Source organism: Artibeus jamaicensis, unplaced genomic scaffold (assembly GCF_021234435.1).
Source record: "Artibeus jamaicensis isolate MK-2021 breed Jamaican fruit bat unplaced genomic scaffold, CSHL_Jam_final contig_240, whole genome shotgun sequence".
In the NCBI taxonomy this organism is placed as follows: Eukaryota; Metazoa; Chordata; class Mammalia; order Chiroptera; family Phyllostomidae; genus Artibeus; species Artibeus jamaicensis.
Window position 1 is genome coordinate 10,568,699 of NW_026521506.1, and position 17,259 is coordinate 10,585,957.

Sequence of the window (17,259 nt, forward strand, 5' to 3'; positions counted from 1 at the left end):
GATTAAATCAACCAGACCCTATGGGTAAAGATGGAGTACCTTTTAAGTTAATTAACTCCTTTGAGTCTCAGTTTCTTCCTCTATAAAATGGTGATGGTAACTACAGAATTTATGGGGTTATTGTGAGGATTGAGGAGCCAATATATGCAAATGGCTTAGCACATAAACTAGCATTATCTACTCAAGTGTGAGGTGTTAATTTAACAATATTAATTTCTGCCTTCTGCTTAAGTGAGACAGAGACTATGGAAAAGGGTGAGTGTAGCAACTCTCACACGAAACGATGTATTCGAGTAAGCCTGTAGAAGCCGAGTGGTCCATTACCTATGCTTTGGAATTAAGGAACAGAAAAGATTTACCCTCTCACATATCATTTTTACTTTTCTGCTGTGAGTCCTGAACAGCGATGCTTTGATGCGGTGGGGGGGGGGTGTGGCCTGAATGGGGATTTGCACCGGGAGGGAAGGCTGGGAGTAAAGTCGTAATATCAGGTGCCTTTTTCAAACATTCATTCACCAAACATTTATAGTTAACCCAATCACTGCCAGGCATCGTCCAGGAACTGGGAGTTTTGTAGTACACCAGGCTCACACCCCTGCCCCATTTCACAGAGAAAGGTAGCTAGGTGGCAGAGGAAAATTTACCGGAAGAGCTAATTCAAACCCCACCCCGCCGCTGGAGGAATGCAGTATTGCGCAGGCGTTGTGCCCTTGGGCCACGGGGCTTACGCGAGAGGTGAAAGAGCCATTAGCGGCGGCGGAGCACTTCCGGCGCGGAAGTTAACGCAAATTAAAGGGTGCCCCCACGCTGGGGCTGCGCACGCGCCTTGCAGCCACGCCCATAGGAAATAATCACTTTCTTGAGCGCGAACCTGCGGAGATGAAGTAAGGCCTTCATTTGTTTTAAGGGGGGGCAGTGGTGAGCTGTGGGGATGGTGGGGGTCGGTTGGGGGTTGGCCACTGGGAGTGACCCAGTGAGTTGATGTGGTAGAGCATCCGAGGGGCGGGAGTGGCTCGAAGAGTAGAAAATTAGACTCCTAGTTTTGCTCTCCTTGCTCCAGGCCAGGCCGCACTTACTTGACCGCTTTTCCGTCCCCTGTGCAGCCCTTTAACTAAAGTGAAGCTGATCAATGAGCTGAATGAACGTGAGGTCCAGCTCGGGGTGGCAGATGAGGTGTCCTGGCACTCCGAGTACAAAGACAGCGCCTGGATCTTCCTGGGTGAGGTTCCCGTCTTTCGTAGGTGCTCCTCATTCTCTCCTGCCCTGCTTCGTAACATTTCAGTTTTTCCGCTCTTTGTTCTTCCTGACATTCATCACCCACTTTTTGTTTCTTTCTGCTGTCTGCCCATAAATCTGTTTTCCATCTCTTTTCTCCCTCATGTCTAGTTTGCTCTGCCTGCCAAATAAGTGGTATCATAGTTACAGACTGCCATTCACTGTACCAAGAAGTTTGCCACTTTGTTTCTCAGAATGTTATTATTTTTATAGCTTTTTATTTTGCAGTTACAGTTGATGTACAATATTATATTAGTTTTAGGTGTACAACATAGTGATTAGACGTTTATATAATTTACAAAGTGATCACCTGGTTAAGTCTGCTACCCATCCAACCCCGTACGTAGTTATTACAATATTATTGAGTATATTTCCTATGCTATACTTCACGTCCTGGTGACTGTTTTGTAACTACCAATTTGTACTTCTTTATTTTTTAAAGGTTTTATTGATTTGTTTTTAGAGAGAGGGGAAGGGAGGGAAACATTAATGTGTGGTTGCCTCTTGGGGGCCCCCTACTGAGGACCTGACTGGCAACCCAAGCATTTGCCCTAACTGGGAATTGAATTGGTGACCCTTTAGTTCACAGGCCAGCACTCAGTCCACTGAGCCACACCAGCCAGGGCACAAATTGTACTTCTTAATCCCTTCACCTTTTTCTCCCATTCCCCAACTCCCTTCCACTCTGGCAACCATCAGTCTGTTCTCTGTGTCTAGGATATCTGTATCTGTATTGGTTCTCTGTATCTGTTTCTGTTTTCTTTGTCCATTTATTTTGCTGTTTAGATCCCACATATAAGTGAAATCATATGGTGTTTGTCTTTCTTTGTCTGAGACCATTGTCATCATCCCCTTGCCCTCATATGGCTGAGGAAACTGAGGCACTGAGAAGTTAATGGACTTTTTAAGGTCAAATAGCTAGTAAGTGGAATATCCAGAACTATGGGATTCTAGAACTCACAGTCTTAACCACTATCACATATTACTGTTAATTGCCCTCCACCTCTGTCCCCTTCCTTCAGAATTAATTTTCCTCATCTGATTAGCTGCTGCCTTCTGTCCATGGTCATATTACCATCTGTACATTCACTTTGTGTCACATCCAGTAATGTGACAGCTTATTCAAGGAGACAATTGCATCAGTCATGGTGCTAGGCACTTTATATTCATTGTTTTATTTAATTCTTATAATAATTCTGTGAGGTAAGTATTCATATTCCCACTTTACAGGTGAGGAAGGAAACATTTGCAGGGGAACTTATTTTCTGTGAAATGCTTAACAGTTGTCTTTATAAAATACTTAGTCTGTGTGAGGTGGAGTTAATATTTGCATATTTAAAGTGATTTTGGATCTTACTGGTGAATTTATGAGTAAAGACCAGGTGAGTTCAAGATATGTTTGTGGGAGAATTTTGTGCTGCAAACAGTCTGCTTTGTCCATAGAAGTTTAGGTATGAGGAGGATTAGTTTGATAGTGGTGACCTTTCCACTCACTCACCCCATGTTTGTACAATTGTTGCAGTGTATATATGCTTCTGTCATTGCATCATACTGTTAGTTCTCTGAGGGCAAGTCCTGTGGCTTACTCTTGTTTGCACTCTCAGCGCTTGGCTTCATGCGTGGTGTTATAGATACTTGGTGTTTTTAGAACTGAAATGTGGTTTTCCCTTCTAGGAGGACTTCCTTATGAACTGACTGAAGGGGACATTATCTGTGTGTTCTCACAGTAAGTCAGTCCCCTTTCATTTCCTGCCTTCAATGTTGTTAGAGTGTTTTCCTTCCATAATGCATTTTTGTGGCATCACAAAAGCCATTTATTTTCATTCGAGGTTGACTGGCATGTCTGCATGGGGAGGGCCGGAGCTTCTAGTCTAGTCTAGGTCAGTCACAGGACGTGGTTCTAGAATTCTTCCAATGTGCAAAATCCAAGAAATTGGATGTTTTGGGAGGCAGTTTTGGGGATTTTGGTCTATTTTTAGTTTTTTCACCTGGGATTGTTCAGCATGGGCCTATACTGAAACAGATTGCAACTCCCACGAAGATACTATGTATCTTCCTCAGACTCCTACAAACTAGGAGTAACTAACTCATGGTGACAGGGTGCTTCTGGGCCCACACCTTTGTGGCCTTGTAGAATTGGGGACAAAGCACTGAGGATCTGGTGAAAAAAAATCAAAAGGTTAAGGCAGTAGTTTGCTTTCTTTGTTTCTAAATGAGTATAAGGTTGGTGAGCAGAACTGATCTCTCTACCCAGAGGCTGAGAATCACAGGCTGATGAAGAACACAAATAAATAGGAGAACCTCATGGTCTTCATTCTGTGAGATGATAACAGCAGCACTGGGTGGGATGGGGACTTGGCAGCTCACAGTGATAGTGGCAGCTGGTAGAAGAGGGGCTGGGTATAACCCTAGAGCTACACAGAGTGATTATAAAGTTCATAGGGCCAAAGGGCCTCGGCATCTCACAAGAGCAGAGGGCTATGGCCCCTGGGTTGTGTAACCCGCAGGAACAGAGGACTGTTGCAGAGAATTTGGATAGCATGTACAGGCAGAGGACCATGGCAAACAGGGTGTAGCAAGTTTTTTGATTATCAAAGTATGTATAGTCATTATAAAAAATTTGGTGAAAAGAAAAGGTATAAAGAAGAAAATAGAATGTACTTTAATGAAAACTGTTAACAATTTGGTGTACTCCTTTATCACATTTTAAAAATGTTGGGCATAATTTTCAATATTTTGCTGTTATAAATTATATTGCCATGTTCATTGTGTTACCTACATCGTTGTATGCATTCCTGATGGTTTCCTTGGTGAAATCACTGGATCCAGACATCAGCATTTTTAAGATGTTTTATAAACATTGCCATATTGCTCTCTGAAAAGGTTATATCAGTTTCCACTCTCACTTGAATGCTCATTTTTGTGACTCCTAATCAGCAGCAGTTATCTTAAAAATATTTGTCATATGGCTTCTTATTTTATTTTACTTTGCCTTTATTTCATCATCAGTGAGGTAGAACATTTTTTCATAGATTTACAAGCCATTGTTATTTCTTTTTTGTCAATTGTCTATTCATATACTTTGCCTATTTTTTTCTAGTGGTGTGTTCCTCATTTTTTTATTGACTTTACAAGAGCCCTTCATTTATTAAGGATGTTAACTTTGTTATAACACTTTGTCATATATTGTATTACTATGGACTTGTTTTTTTAACATTTGGTGTGTTATACTGCAGTGCCATCATTATTATTTCTTGATGCTCAAATTGTTCCAGTTTGGTCTATTAGGAGTCCTTTCAAGCCAGCTCCTATAATCTTCTTTCTAGCATTTTGTTTTGAAATAATTTCAGGCTTCAAACTGCAAAGATATAAAATGGTAAAAAGAATACCTTTATCCCTTTTCCCCAGAGCCCCCAGATGTTAGCATTTTACCATGTTTTCTTTATTGTTACTTCTCTCCACGGATACATATTATTTTTTTCTGAACCATTTGACAGTCGGTTGCAGACCTGATGCCCATTGATCTCTAAATTCTTCAATATGTATTTTCCCAAAAGGACATTCTCTGGTTTAATCTCAGTGTAGTGATCAAATTCAGGACACCAACACTGATACAACAGTATTATCTATAAACTCTATTCAACTTTACCAGTTATCCTGATAATGTCCTTTATAGCAAAAGGAAAAAGAATAGCTTTCTGATCCTTAATCTGTGAAGTAAATTGCAAATAATATTTTCTCCTAGTTTGTCATTTGTCTTCATGCTTTGCTTACTGTGATTTTATGCTATGCAGAATTATTGCTTTTATTTTATATATTCATATGTTAAAATTATCTGATGTTAAAATGGACTTTTTAGGAGGTGTACAACCCTATGAATTTTAATACAGGAAAGATTTGTGTGATTATTCCCACAATTAGGATGGAGAACAGTTCCAAAAACTCCCTCATGCTGTCACTTTATAGTCTCTCCCTCTGGTATTTTATGTGGTCTTTTTTAATTGCTTCTGGTTTTTGAGTCATCATTAGAAAGTATTTCTCCCTATCCACCCATCTGTGTTCTTGTCTAGTACTTACATGGTTTCAATTTCATACATTGAACTCCCTGATCCATTTAGAGTTATATCGATATATAGTGTGAGATACAGATCCAATTTCTTGTTTTTTTTCCAATTGCCTATCCAGTTGTTGCAACAATATTTGTAAAAGTGTCTGTATTTTTCCCCCAACAAATCGGGATGTCATCCTTATCGTATATTATTTTTCCATATATACCTAAGTCTCTTTCTTGGTTCCATATTCTGTTTTATTGGTCTGGCTGTCTCTTCATGTGCCAGTACCACACTAATTAATCAAAGAAGCTTTTCAGTGTGTATAATATCTGGGAGAGTTACTGCTCCCTACTTTTTAAAAGTTTTTCCAGCTATTCTGTTAATTTTTCCATAATAACTTTAGAATCAACTTATCCAGCTCCAGGGGGAAAACACAGCCTGTATTTAAAGTGGGGATTACATTAAATTTCAGTATTAACTTTGGGGAAGAGTTTGATATCTTCATGATAATTGACTCATACTATTCAAGAACAAGGGATATCTTTATATTTGTTTAAGTGTATGTTTGTATCTTTCAGCAGTTTAAAAAATTTTCTTTAGCCCTGGCTGGTGTAGCTCAGTGGGTTGAGCGCAGGCTGCGAACCAAGGGGTTGCCAGTTCGATTCCCAGTCAAGGCACATGCCTGGGTTGCAGGCCAGCTCCCCAGTGGGGGCCACGTGAGAGGCAACCACACATTGATGTTTCTCTAACTCTTTCTCCTTCCCTTTCCCTCTCTCTAAAAATAAATAAGTAAAATCTTAAAATTTTTTCTTTATATAGGCTTTATACATCAATTATATGTTTTAAATTGATCTGATTGATCTAATCTGATAATTGCTTATATGTAAGAAGATGGCTTATTTTTGGTAACTTCATATCCTGGCACCTTACTGAATTGTTATACTGTTTGTTTTTATTATTGCTTATCATTGATTCTCTTGGGTTTTCTATACTACTACTATATGTGATCGTAAAACAGAGAGAGTTTTACTACTTTTTTCATTTCTTATCTGTTTTCTACTAATTGCATTGGCTAATACCTATAGTGTTAAATAGTTCCTGATCTTAGTTGAATCATCTCTAGTAATTTCTATTAAGTAAGATGCTAGATTTCAGGCCCAGGTGTGTGTATGTGATCGTGTTATATAATGTATCCATCAATTCCCATTTTATTTTATTTTCATGACTTATTTTTTAATTTGTGATGCTTTAACTTATCTGGAATTTATTTTTGAATAAGGAGTAAGGTAGAATTCTATTACCTCTCATCTGCTTTCCTTAGATTTGCTTTCTTTTACATTCATTTTTTACTTTTTTAACAGTGAACTTCTTTAAGGTTACCGATTTTTATTGAGTATGGTTTTAACTGCATCCCATAACTTTTAATATATATTATTATTCTCATTTTTGTAATTTTCTAAAGAGTCTGCAACTAACTTTTTCTTTTTGTGTGTTTCATTTTCTCTTTCATTTATTTGTTAACCAGGATAGTAGGTTTCAGGTTCTAAGTTTGTTTTCAGACCTATGCTGTAGTCAGTTTTAATACATGTGTCATAGATTCTTGAGAAGAAAGTTTTTAATATATTTTATTGATTATGCTATTACAGTTGTCCCATTTTCCACCCTTCATTCCCCTCCACCCTGAACACCCTCTTCCACCCACATTACCCCCTTTAGTTCATGTTCATGTGTTATAAGTTCTTTAGCTTCTACATTTCCCATACTATTCTTGCCTGCCCCCTGTCTATTTTCTACCTATCATCTATGCTACTTATTCTCTATACCTTCTCCCTTCTCTCCCCTCCCACTCTCCTGTTGCTAACCCTCCATGTGATCTCCATATCTGTGGTTCTGTTTCTTTTCTAGTTGTTTGCTCAGTTTGTTTTTGTTTTTGTTTTAGGTGTGGTTGTCAATAATTGTGAATTTGCTGTCATTTTACTACACATGCTTTTTATCTTCTTTTTCTTACATAAGTCCCTTTAACATTTCATAAAATAAGGGCTTTGTGATGATGAACTCCTTTAACTTACCTTACCTGAGAAGCACTTTATCTGCCCTTCCATTCTAAATGAAAGTTTTCCTGGATAGAGCAATCTTGAATGTAGTTCCTTGCCTGTCATGACTTGGAATACTTCTTTCCAGCCCCTTCTTGTCTGCAAGGTCTCTTTTGAGAAATCCACTGACAGTCTGATGGGAACTCCTTTGTAGGTGACTGTCCCCTTATCTCTTGCTGCTTCTAGGATTCTCTCCTTCATTTTAATCTTGGCTAATGTAATGATGATGTGCCTTAGTGTGTTCCTCCTTGGGTCCAACTTCTTTGGGACTCTCTGAGCTTCCTGGACTTCCTGGAAGTCTATTTTTTTTTTGCCAGATTGGGGAAGTTCTTTATTATTTGTTCAAGTAACTTTTCCACTCGTTGCTCTTCCTCTTCCCCTTCTGGTACCCCTATAATTTGGATGTTGGAGTGTTTAAAGATGTCCTGGAAGTTCCTAAGCCTCTTCTCATTTTTTTAATATATTTTATTTATTTATCTTTAGAGGGGAAGGGAAGGAGAGAGGGAGAGAAACATCAATGTATGGTTGCCTTTTGTGCCTCCCCTGCTGGGAACTGGCCTGCAGGGAACTGGTCTGCAACCCAGGCATGTGCCCTGACTGGGAATCAAACCGCGATTATCTGGTTCACAGGCCCGAGCTCAATCCACTGAGCTACACCAGCCAGGGCCTCTTCTCATTTTTTTTGAATTCTTGTTTATTTAATTACTTTCTGTTTGGTTGTTTCTTTCTTCCTTCTGTTCCACTCCATTGATTTGAGTCCCAGTTTTCTTCCCATCACCATTGGTTCCCTGTGCGTTTTCCTTCATTTCACTTACCATAACCTTCATTTTTTCATCTTAATTTGAATCCAAAATCAACCAGTTCTGTGAGCATCCTGATCACCAGTGTTTTGAACTATGCATCTGATAGGTTGGCTATCTTTTCTTTGCTTAGTTGTATTTGTTCTGGAGCTTTGATCTGTTCTTCCCTTTCGGCCTTGTTTTTTTTGGTCTTACCACACCTGTTATGTAGTAAGGGGTGGAGCCTTAGGTGTTCGCCAGGGCGGGGCAACCCCCCCCTCCGGGTTGTGATGCTGTATGTGAGGGCGGGATCCGAGAAGGAACAATGGCACTTGTTCCGCTCTCAGTTGTATGCCAGTCCCTTCTGCTGCTTCCCCCAAGCAAACCGGGCCTTACTGGTGCTGATTCTCATGTGGGTGGGCTTATGTACATTCCAGGACCCTGTGGATCTCTCCAATGAACCCTCCCTTGAGGCCAGGAGTCCCTCCCAGCACCCCAACCTCCACAGGCATTTTCAATTGTTGTTTTGAGGCTCCATTTTTCTGCGCTGGGACCCTGGGTTGCATGGCTCATCTCCTTCCCCAGCTTCTCCTGGTCCACCTGATCTGGATGAATGTGTCCATTCTAACTCCTTGGTTGTTGTACCTCTACACAGTTCAATTCTCTGTCAGTTCCAGTTGCCATCCTGTTTCCAAATTGTTGCCATCCCCATCCTGCTCATGCGAGGAGGCACAGTGTGTTCACCCACCCCTCCATCCTGGCTGGAAGTCAAGAAAGTGTTTTTTATAAGATTCAAATATATCTCTATATCTACTAGTCTGACAGAAATATATATTAACACGTTAATTATATTATTAATCATATGTGTATTTGTATTAGATAATTATATATTCCTCTGACCTAATTTTTGTCAACTTTGTGTTATAAAGTGGTATGTTAAAAATCTCATAATTTTCACTTAGTTTCTCTTTGTATTTCTAATAGTTTTTTAATTAAATTTTTTTAAATTTATGAATAAAATTTCATGACTTTCACTTTTGTTTTAGGACATTTTGGGGGGAGATGAAATTTATTTTTTATTTTAATTGGGTGTTGTTGCTATATACTTACCTAATTTTTGAATTTTTAACCTTTCTATGTCATCTTTAGATGTTTTTCCTGTGCAAAATATATTATTTGAATTTTGTTTTGTCATCCAATCTGAAAGTTTTTGCATTTTAAACCAGTAGTGTCTTTACTCTTTTGTAAAATAAATAGATATGGGGAGATTGTTAACATTAATCTGGTACGGGACAAGAAGACTGGAAAATCCAAAGGATTCTGTTTCCTCTGCTATGAAGACCAGCGGAGCACAATTCTGGCTGTGGACAATTTTAATGGGATCAAGGTGAGTGTTCTTACTAAGCAGAAGTTGGCTAGACTTTTACTGTACAATGGTTTGGTTTCATTTTTCACCTAATCTCCACAGGCTCAAGTACAGTACTGGTCGGCTGAGTATGTTGTGAGGGTTGTAGAGTTGTGGGGACATATTGACCAGGAAATAATTCTACTTGCTCATGGCTTTCCATCCTATTCCTTTTCCCCTTAATTTTCCTATCACTCTCTTTTTTTACTTTTATTTATTTATTTATTTATTTATTTATTTATTTATTTATTTTTCTATTCCTTTTTTCTTTTTAATATATTTTATTGATTATGCCATTACAGTTGTCCCATTTCACCCCTTCATTCCTCTCCACCCTGCACTCCCTTCCCCCACCCATTCCCCCCTTAGTTTATCTCCACGTGTCTCAAGTTATTTAGATTCTATATTTTCCATACTATTCTTGCCCTCCCCTCATCTATTTTCTACCTAGCATCTATGCTACTTATTCTCTGTACCTTCTCCCTCCTTTTCCTCCTCCCACTCCCCTGTTGCTAACCCTCCATGTGATCTTCATTTCTATGGTTCTGCTCCTGATCCAGCTGGCCTCTTAGTTTGCTTTTGTTTTAGGTATGGTTGTTAATAAGTGTGAGTTTGCTTTCCTTTCACTGTTCATCTTTTTTACCTTCTTTTTCTTAGATGAGTCCTTTTAACATTTCATATAATAAGGGCTTGGTGATGATGAACTCCTTGAATTTGATCTTATCTGAGAAGCACTTTATCTGCCCTTCCATTCTAAATGAAAGCTTTGCTGGTAGAGCAATCTTGCATGTAGGTCTTTGGATTTCATGATTTGGAATACTTCTTTCCAGCCCCTTCTTGCCTGTAAGAGAAATCCACTGGCAGTCTGATGGGAACTCCTTTGTAGGTGACTATCCCCTTATCTCTTGCTGCTTCTAGGATTCTCTCCTTCATTTTAATCTTGGCTAATGTAATGATGATGTGCCTTAGTGTGTTCCTTCTTGGGTCCAACTTCTTTTGTTGTTTGGGACTCTCTGAGCTTCCTGGATTTCCTGGAAGGCTTTTTTTTTCTTTTTTGACAGATTGGGGAAGTTCTCCTTTATTATTTGTTCAAATAAGTGTTCCACTTGTTGCTCTTCCTCTTCTCCTTCTGGTACGCCTATAATTTGGATGTTGGAATGCTTAAAGATGTCCTGGAGGTTCCTAAGCCTCTCCTCATTTTTTTGAATTCTTGTTTCTTCATCCTTTTCTGTTTGGTCATTTTTTTCTTCCTTTTGGTCCACTCCCTTGATTTGAGTCCCAGTTTCCTTTCCATCACTGTTGGTTTCCTGTGCATTTCCCTTCATTTCAGTTAGTTTTGCCTTCATTTTTTCCTCTAATTTGTGACTTAAATCAACCAGTTCTGTGAGCATCCTGATCACCAGTGTTTTGGACTATGCATCTGATAGGTTGGCTATGTCTTGGTCACTTAAAAGTGTTGGCTCTGTGGCTTTGATTTCTTCTTCTGTTTGAGCCATAATGTTTTGGTCTGTTCCTGCCTGTTACATATGAGGGGCGGAGCCTTAGGTGTTCACCAGGGCGGGGCAACCCAGTTGCTGGGTTGTGACGCTAATTTGGGGGTGGGGTCAGAGAGGGGCAATAGCATTTGTTCTGTGCTCTCTCAGATTTCAGTCCCCTCTGCTGCTTCCCACAAGCAATCCGGGCCCCCTGGTGCTGGTTCCCAGGTGTGTGGGCCGGTGTACCCTCCAGGACCCTGTGGGTCTCTCCAACAAATTTTTTGTGAGCCTGGGTGCTTCTCCCGGCACCTTGACCCTGAGAGTTTTTCCAATTGGTGATTTTAGGCTTTAATTCCTGTCATTGGGGCCCTAGCCTGCTCGGTCTGTCTCACTGCTCGCTCCTTTGCCTGGTTTATCTGAGTGTGAATGTTTGACTGTGGTCAGCCAGCCGCCATCCGCCCGTTGCCACCCCATACCTGGGATTTGCCAACGGCCGCCTGCGCACGTGGGTTGGTCCGGTCTGGCCACATTTTCCTGTGGGACCCCGCTCCACCAGCTGCAGACTCTGCCCCTCTTACCAATCTGGATGAATGGTTCATTGTTGTCGGACTTTGGTACAGTTCAATTTTCCGTGTTTTGGTTGTGTTTTTGTTACTAAAACTTTGTTGTCTTTGAACTTGGTTGTGCGAGGATGCACAGTGTTTCCACCTATGCCTCCATCTTGGCTGGAAGTCCTAATTTCCCTATCTCTTAACAACTATTTCTCTAGGGGCCTAGGAACCATGCCTCCTCTCTTCCCATCCCTCTGACCCCCGCCTCTATTTCTTACCTTTTCATCCTTAAAATTCCACTCTTATCTCTGGTTTATTGGAGAACAAAGAGACTAGCAGAACACTGCTCTTCCATGTGGTCCTGTATCAGGAGATTTAGTGTTCTATCATGGCTTCATGACCTAGGACAGTTCTGTATATCTGTTATACGTGTCCACAGACAGCAATCAGTACTGGGCCCTGGATAGTCTCTAGTTAAAATCTGATTACAAAGTCTACAAAAGTAACTCATTCTGAAGTTTTCTCCCCTTTGTTCCCAATAAATCCAACCCTTGTCAGTGAGACCTTGGGCTAAGAAAAGGGAATGGGTAAAGTTGGGCTTATCTGTGCTCCACAGAGTCCGTGTACTCATTTAGGTAAAGTCCTGAAGTTGAACAAGCATTGTCTCAGGCCAGGAGGTGACTCTAGAGTTGGAGAGTTTATCTCTTATTGCACAGTGTGGAATAGTTGGAGACTATAAAACAGGGTGAAACAGGTTTCCAGGCTTGCTTTTTTTTTTAAATCCTCACCTGAGAACATTTTTGATTGCTTCTAGAGAGAGGGGAAGGGAGGAGCATTGATGTAAGACAGAAACATCGATTGGTTGCCTCCTGTATGCACCTGGACTGGGGATCGAACCACAACCTGGGTATGTGCCCTGACCGGGAATTGAACCCACAACCCTTTGGTTATAGGACAATGCTCCAACCAACTGAGCCACACTGGCCAGGGCAAGGCTTGATTTTTAAGACAGCCAGCAGTCAAAGGGAATCACCATAAAAGGAAGGTTTTCAAGATGTTTTTAAATGAGGAATAGGGAAGATGACAGGAGCTGTTTGGGCCCAAGGTAAGAATAGAAATATGCTCTTGTATTAGAAGTATAAAAGCCAGGCTTTTCAAATTTCAGATGGCTTTGCCTGTAGAATAAGTCAGTATCTCCCTGAATGTTTTTGTTTTAAGTGAGGGGTTAAATTTTTTTTCTCACCTGGAGAGTGTGATTCACATAGAAAGTATCAGTGTGAGCCAGTTGTTTTGGGAGGGTTGGGGTGGAGCAAAGTGTGAGGGCTTAAGAAAAAAAGACAGTGGCCTTTTCAGTACTGGATGAATTAACAAAGTGATTAAATATAGCTAGAAAAAAAGAAAAAATAAAATAAGACAGTAGTCTTGCTCAATTCCTTCCCCACTCCCACTTGTTGGTCTACCTTGGCCTCATCCTAATTGCTGTGTTGAGGAAGCAACTGTAGTACTGGGTTCGATTTCAAGATTTCTTCTAGCTGGTAAGGTATATTTCACTATAAATTAATGTTACAGATTGAGGCTAATTCACTGTTTGTGCATTGAAATTATCACACTTTCCTCTGTTGCTTGTGGACAGAACTTCTCAGTCTTTTTCATTTTATGGTGCACATAAAACCTGAAGATATTAGTATGGCACCCTGGGGCAAGTTGTGGAGGCTACCTAGTACAACTGCCTCATGGATCCTGCTGCCCCAAGCCCCCACCTGGCTGTCCTGAGAGCTGAGCAAATTAATATCTAGGTATGTGCTGTGACACACCGGTTAGGTCTGTTTTATAGATTTTCCCAGAAATAGAATAGCAGGAAGGTCATGGGTGTAGTTCATACCATGGCTCTCTGCAACTGGGTTCATGTAGTTTGATAGGATGACTGAAGCATTGCTTGTCTATCTTAGATCAAAGGAAGAACTATCCGAGTAGATCATGTGTCTAACTATCGGGCTCCTAAGGACTCAGAAGATATGGATACTGTGACCAAAGAGCTCCTGAATAAGGGCTGTGGGGCTCGCACCCCCTCACAGAACTCATCTGAGAGCTCTGAAGATGACAAACCCACCAAAAAACACAAGAAAGGTAAAGTGTTAGGACCTAAGAGGAGATTCTGGGTAGTGTTAGTTTTTGGTCTTCCTAGCATTTACTGAGACTTGATAATCAATTCTTAAGTGTGGAGGAGGGGAAGGTGTGGGGAACCTTACTTGAATGGGGAAAGGAGAGGTAGTTTCAGCAGAAGGCTAATATTATGGGTTGCATTGTGTCCCTTAAAATTCATATATTGAAGTCCTAACCTCTAGTACCCCAGAAAGCTACTGTATTTGGAAGTAGGGACTTTTAAGAGGTAATTTAACTGTAGGAATTGCCTTATACAGCAGTTTGGCATGTCAGGGGTGACGGATTGAACTTGGCTTCTCAGAGGCACTCTTTTGGCAGGGTCGACTATCACGCTACTGCCAAGGATGCTTTCCTTTTGCATAGCCTCCATCTCCTCCATTTGCCTTTAAGAAAAAAGATTTTATTTATTTTTTAGAGAGAAGGGAAGGGAGGGAGAAAGAGAGGGAGAGAAACATCAGTGTGTGATTGCCTCTTGTGCACCTCCTACTGGGGACCTGGCCTGCAACCCAGGCATGTGCCCTGACTGGGAATTGAACCAGTGACCCTTTAGTTTGCAGGCCAGCGCTCAATCCACTGAGCCACACCAGCCAGGGCTCCATTAGCTTTTTCTTTCTGTGTTTTTTAAGAAGTCATGGTGGGGTTGAAACATTTATTTTTAATTATTTTTCTTTTCACCTAATAGTTTTTATTATGTCCGAAGTCATATGCATTCATTATATAATGAGGAGAGTTTGAATTTAGGGATTGTATCCTTCGCTGAAAAGAGTTTGCAAAAATCCTGCTTGGTACGAATTAAGCTTAATAGTGTTTAAACACTTTATTATAGATCCATTTCCCTTTTCTTGATTGCATCTCTTTCTTCCTCCAGACAAAAAGGAAAAAAAGAAGAGAAAGAAAGACAAAGAGAAGATTGATCAGGAGGTACTGGAAGACCAGCCAGCTTCCTCTTCAACTCCTGGAAGCAAGACAATAAAGGAGAAGGATGACCCTGGCTCTAAAAAGCAAAGCGGCAAGAACTCAGAGAGGGGTCAGAAGCCAGAGTCCAGGGAGGTGTGGAAGCACCATTTCAGCTCCCCTGAGGTCAGGACAGCCTGTCGAGGGGGAGCAGAGGACCGGGAGAGGGAGCTGAAGAAGGAGAAGCCTAAGCATGAGCACAAGTCCTCAAGCAAGAGGGAAGAAAGAGAAGAAAAAAACAGGGATAGGGATGGAGGTCGAAGCTCAGATACACATTCTGGCCGGCACGAGGGACATAGCCATAGAAGTAGAAGTAGGAGCCGAGATAAATCCCATAGGCCTAAAAAGGCATGGCACTCCCGAGACGCGGACCCCTTGAATCCCAGTGATCGCAAACGTCACTGAGGCTGCAGCCTAGGCAGCTGGTTGATAGAATTAAAATGAACTGCATTTTTAAAAGACGGTGAGATTCAGTTACACTTTTACTGTTTCTGTGTGTAAAATCTCTGAGACTACATTCTTTCATCCCTTGAATATTAGAGTCATTGAGAGAGCTGTACTTTCAAGAGCCAGATGTCCTGGAGTTTTGAGCAAAATCCATTTTCCCTGGGAATATGCTTGGTATTTATTAGAGTATATATCCTAAAATTGGGTTCATAAGTGTGGCCCTTGAATTTATGACCCTGGTTGATGATGAAATGTTTAGGAAAGGGGAAATGCCAGGTAACTCTAGAATTCTAGCCTTTATTCTAGATGTTAATAAGAGCCTTTTCAGTGACCTTTCCAGTTGGCAGGTAGACCCATTGAGCAGAGACATGTGGCTTAACTAGGTTTAGACAGCTTGATGTGAATGTGATGATTTATAACATCAACTTGATCCCTATCTACCCCTGCCTGTATTTGAAAATGTAAACTTTTTTTTCTTTTTTGGTTCATATATGTCTCTGCCTTTTTTCCTTGCAATTTATTTATTTATTTATTTTTATCGAGGTGAAATTTCACATGACCTGAAAGTAACTATTTTAACTCCTATCTAGTTCCAAAACATTTTCATCATTCCATAATGAAATCCTGTACCCATTAAGCAGTTATTCTGTATTTCCTCCTCCTCGTCCCTGACAACCACCAATATGCTTTCCATTTCTATGAATTTGCCTGCTCTGCACAGTTTATATAAATGAAATTATATAATATATGACCTTTTGTGTCTACTGTGTTTTAATATGTTTTCAAGGTTCATCCATGTTTCATCATGTATCAGTACTTCATTTTCTATTTATGGCTGAATAAAATTTCATTGTGTGGATTTACTATATTTTGTTTATCTATTTCTCAGTGGATGGACATTTGGGTTGGCTAGCCAGCTCGCTTTCTGTGTTCCAGACATAGCAGGCTACTTTGGGGTTTACTCTGCTTTTCACATAGCTGTTCTTGCTGGGATGGGAATATCCTGTCCACTCCATTGCATGTCTATCTGGTCTGCTTGATAGTTCTTTCCCATTTTGACAGTGTTGTCTTTCTGTTTTAGCAATCAGTTATTTAGGAGTTTGGTAGGAACTAGCTCACAGGATCTTAACACACCTGCTGAATTATAAAAATGGAATTTTGGACCCTCTGAAACAGGACTAGAGCTTTATAGTGAGTACACTAAGTTAGGTTACCTGATGCGTGTGGTTTTTTTTTTCCTGCAGGGAAGTGGGGTGAGGGAGGTGGGTGATGCCTGCTGAGAGGGAATTAGAGGAATCTGTCAGACTCTGTCGAAAGCTGTCAAACTCTGATGTAGGTCTGACCCCTGGAAAAGAAAGGGAAGTAAAGAAAGAAAGTTGGGTAGGAGAAGTAGACTGCTGTCAATTCTAAGAATGTTTCATCAAAACCAGTGGTGAGTCCTTGAGCCACAGTTGCCTCAGAGGAATCCTTCTAGATAAGCCTTGGTAAGCACAAGTTCTTGCTGCAGAGGCTTCATCAGTCATGTGACCACTCTGCTTGTGTGTCCATCATGGCAGTTGTTTGGTAACCATTAAAGAAGGCCTGTTCACCTGGCTGAATCATTTTGTCTGCTTGGTGGTTTAGTGCCTCTCCCATGGTGGATGCTCTCTGATAGGCATTATTATGTGATGGCAGAAATCTTCACACTTTGCCTGTTCCCATATGTCAGTCCACAGCCTTTACACCAGACCGCCTATTCTCTGAGTTTCCAGCCCTTCTTCCAGGTGAACTAGATGGCCAGGCCATTTACTATTGTCCAGGAATCTATATATTCAATAGTCTCACATCAGGCCACTTCTAAACCAAGTCAAGCGCACTACTTGTGGTTCTGTCCATTGTGAAAATTTTCCTTTTCCACCCCAGCAGGTGGCTTTAATGAAGACACTATTCATCTTCATTGTACCCACATGCTGAGGTGACCTACCTGTAAACCAAGCTCAAGCTGATCCTTAATTTGGTCATTTAGGAACTCCCAAATATGTGGTGGAGGCTATCACTCTGTATTTTAGCTTTTCAGTAGTAGCAC

General features: G+C 40.7%; 1 protein-coding gene across 1 annotated transcript; it reads left to right on the forward strand.

The window, feature by feature from the left end:
- Positions 1-792: 792 nt before the first annotated feature.
- On the forward strand, positions 793-16,057 carry RBMX2 (RNA binding motif protein X-linked 2). Its single transcript, XM_037147128.2, has 6 exons — positions 793-884; positions 1,104-1,219; positions 2,950-3,001; positions 9,457-9,586; positions 13,580-13,757; positions 14,662-16,057. The coding sequence occupies exons 1-6, from the start codon at positions 880-882 to the stop codon at positions 15,150-15,152; spliced, it is 972 nt and encodes a 323-aa protein (XP_037003023.2). The 5' UTR covers positions 793-879; the 3' UTR covers positions 15,153-16,057.
- Positions 16,058-17,259: the final 1,202 nt, after the last annotated feature.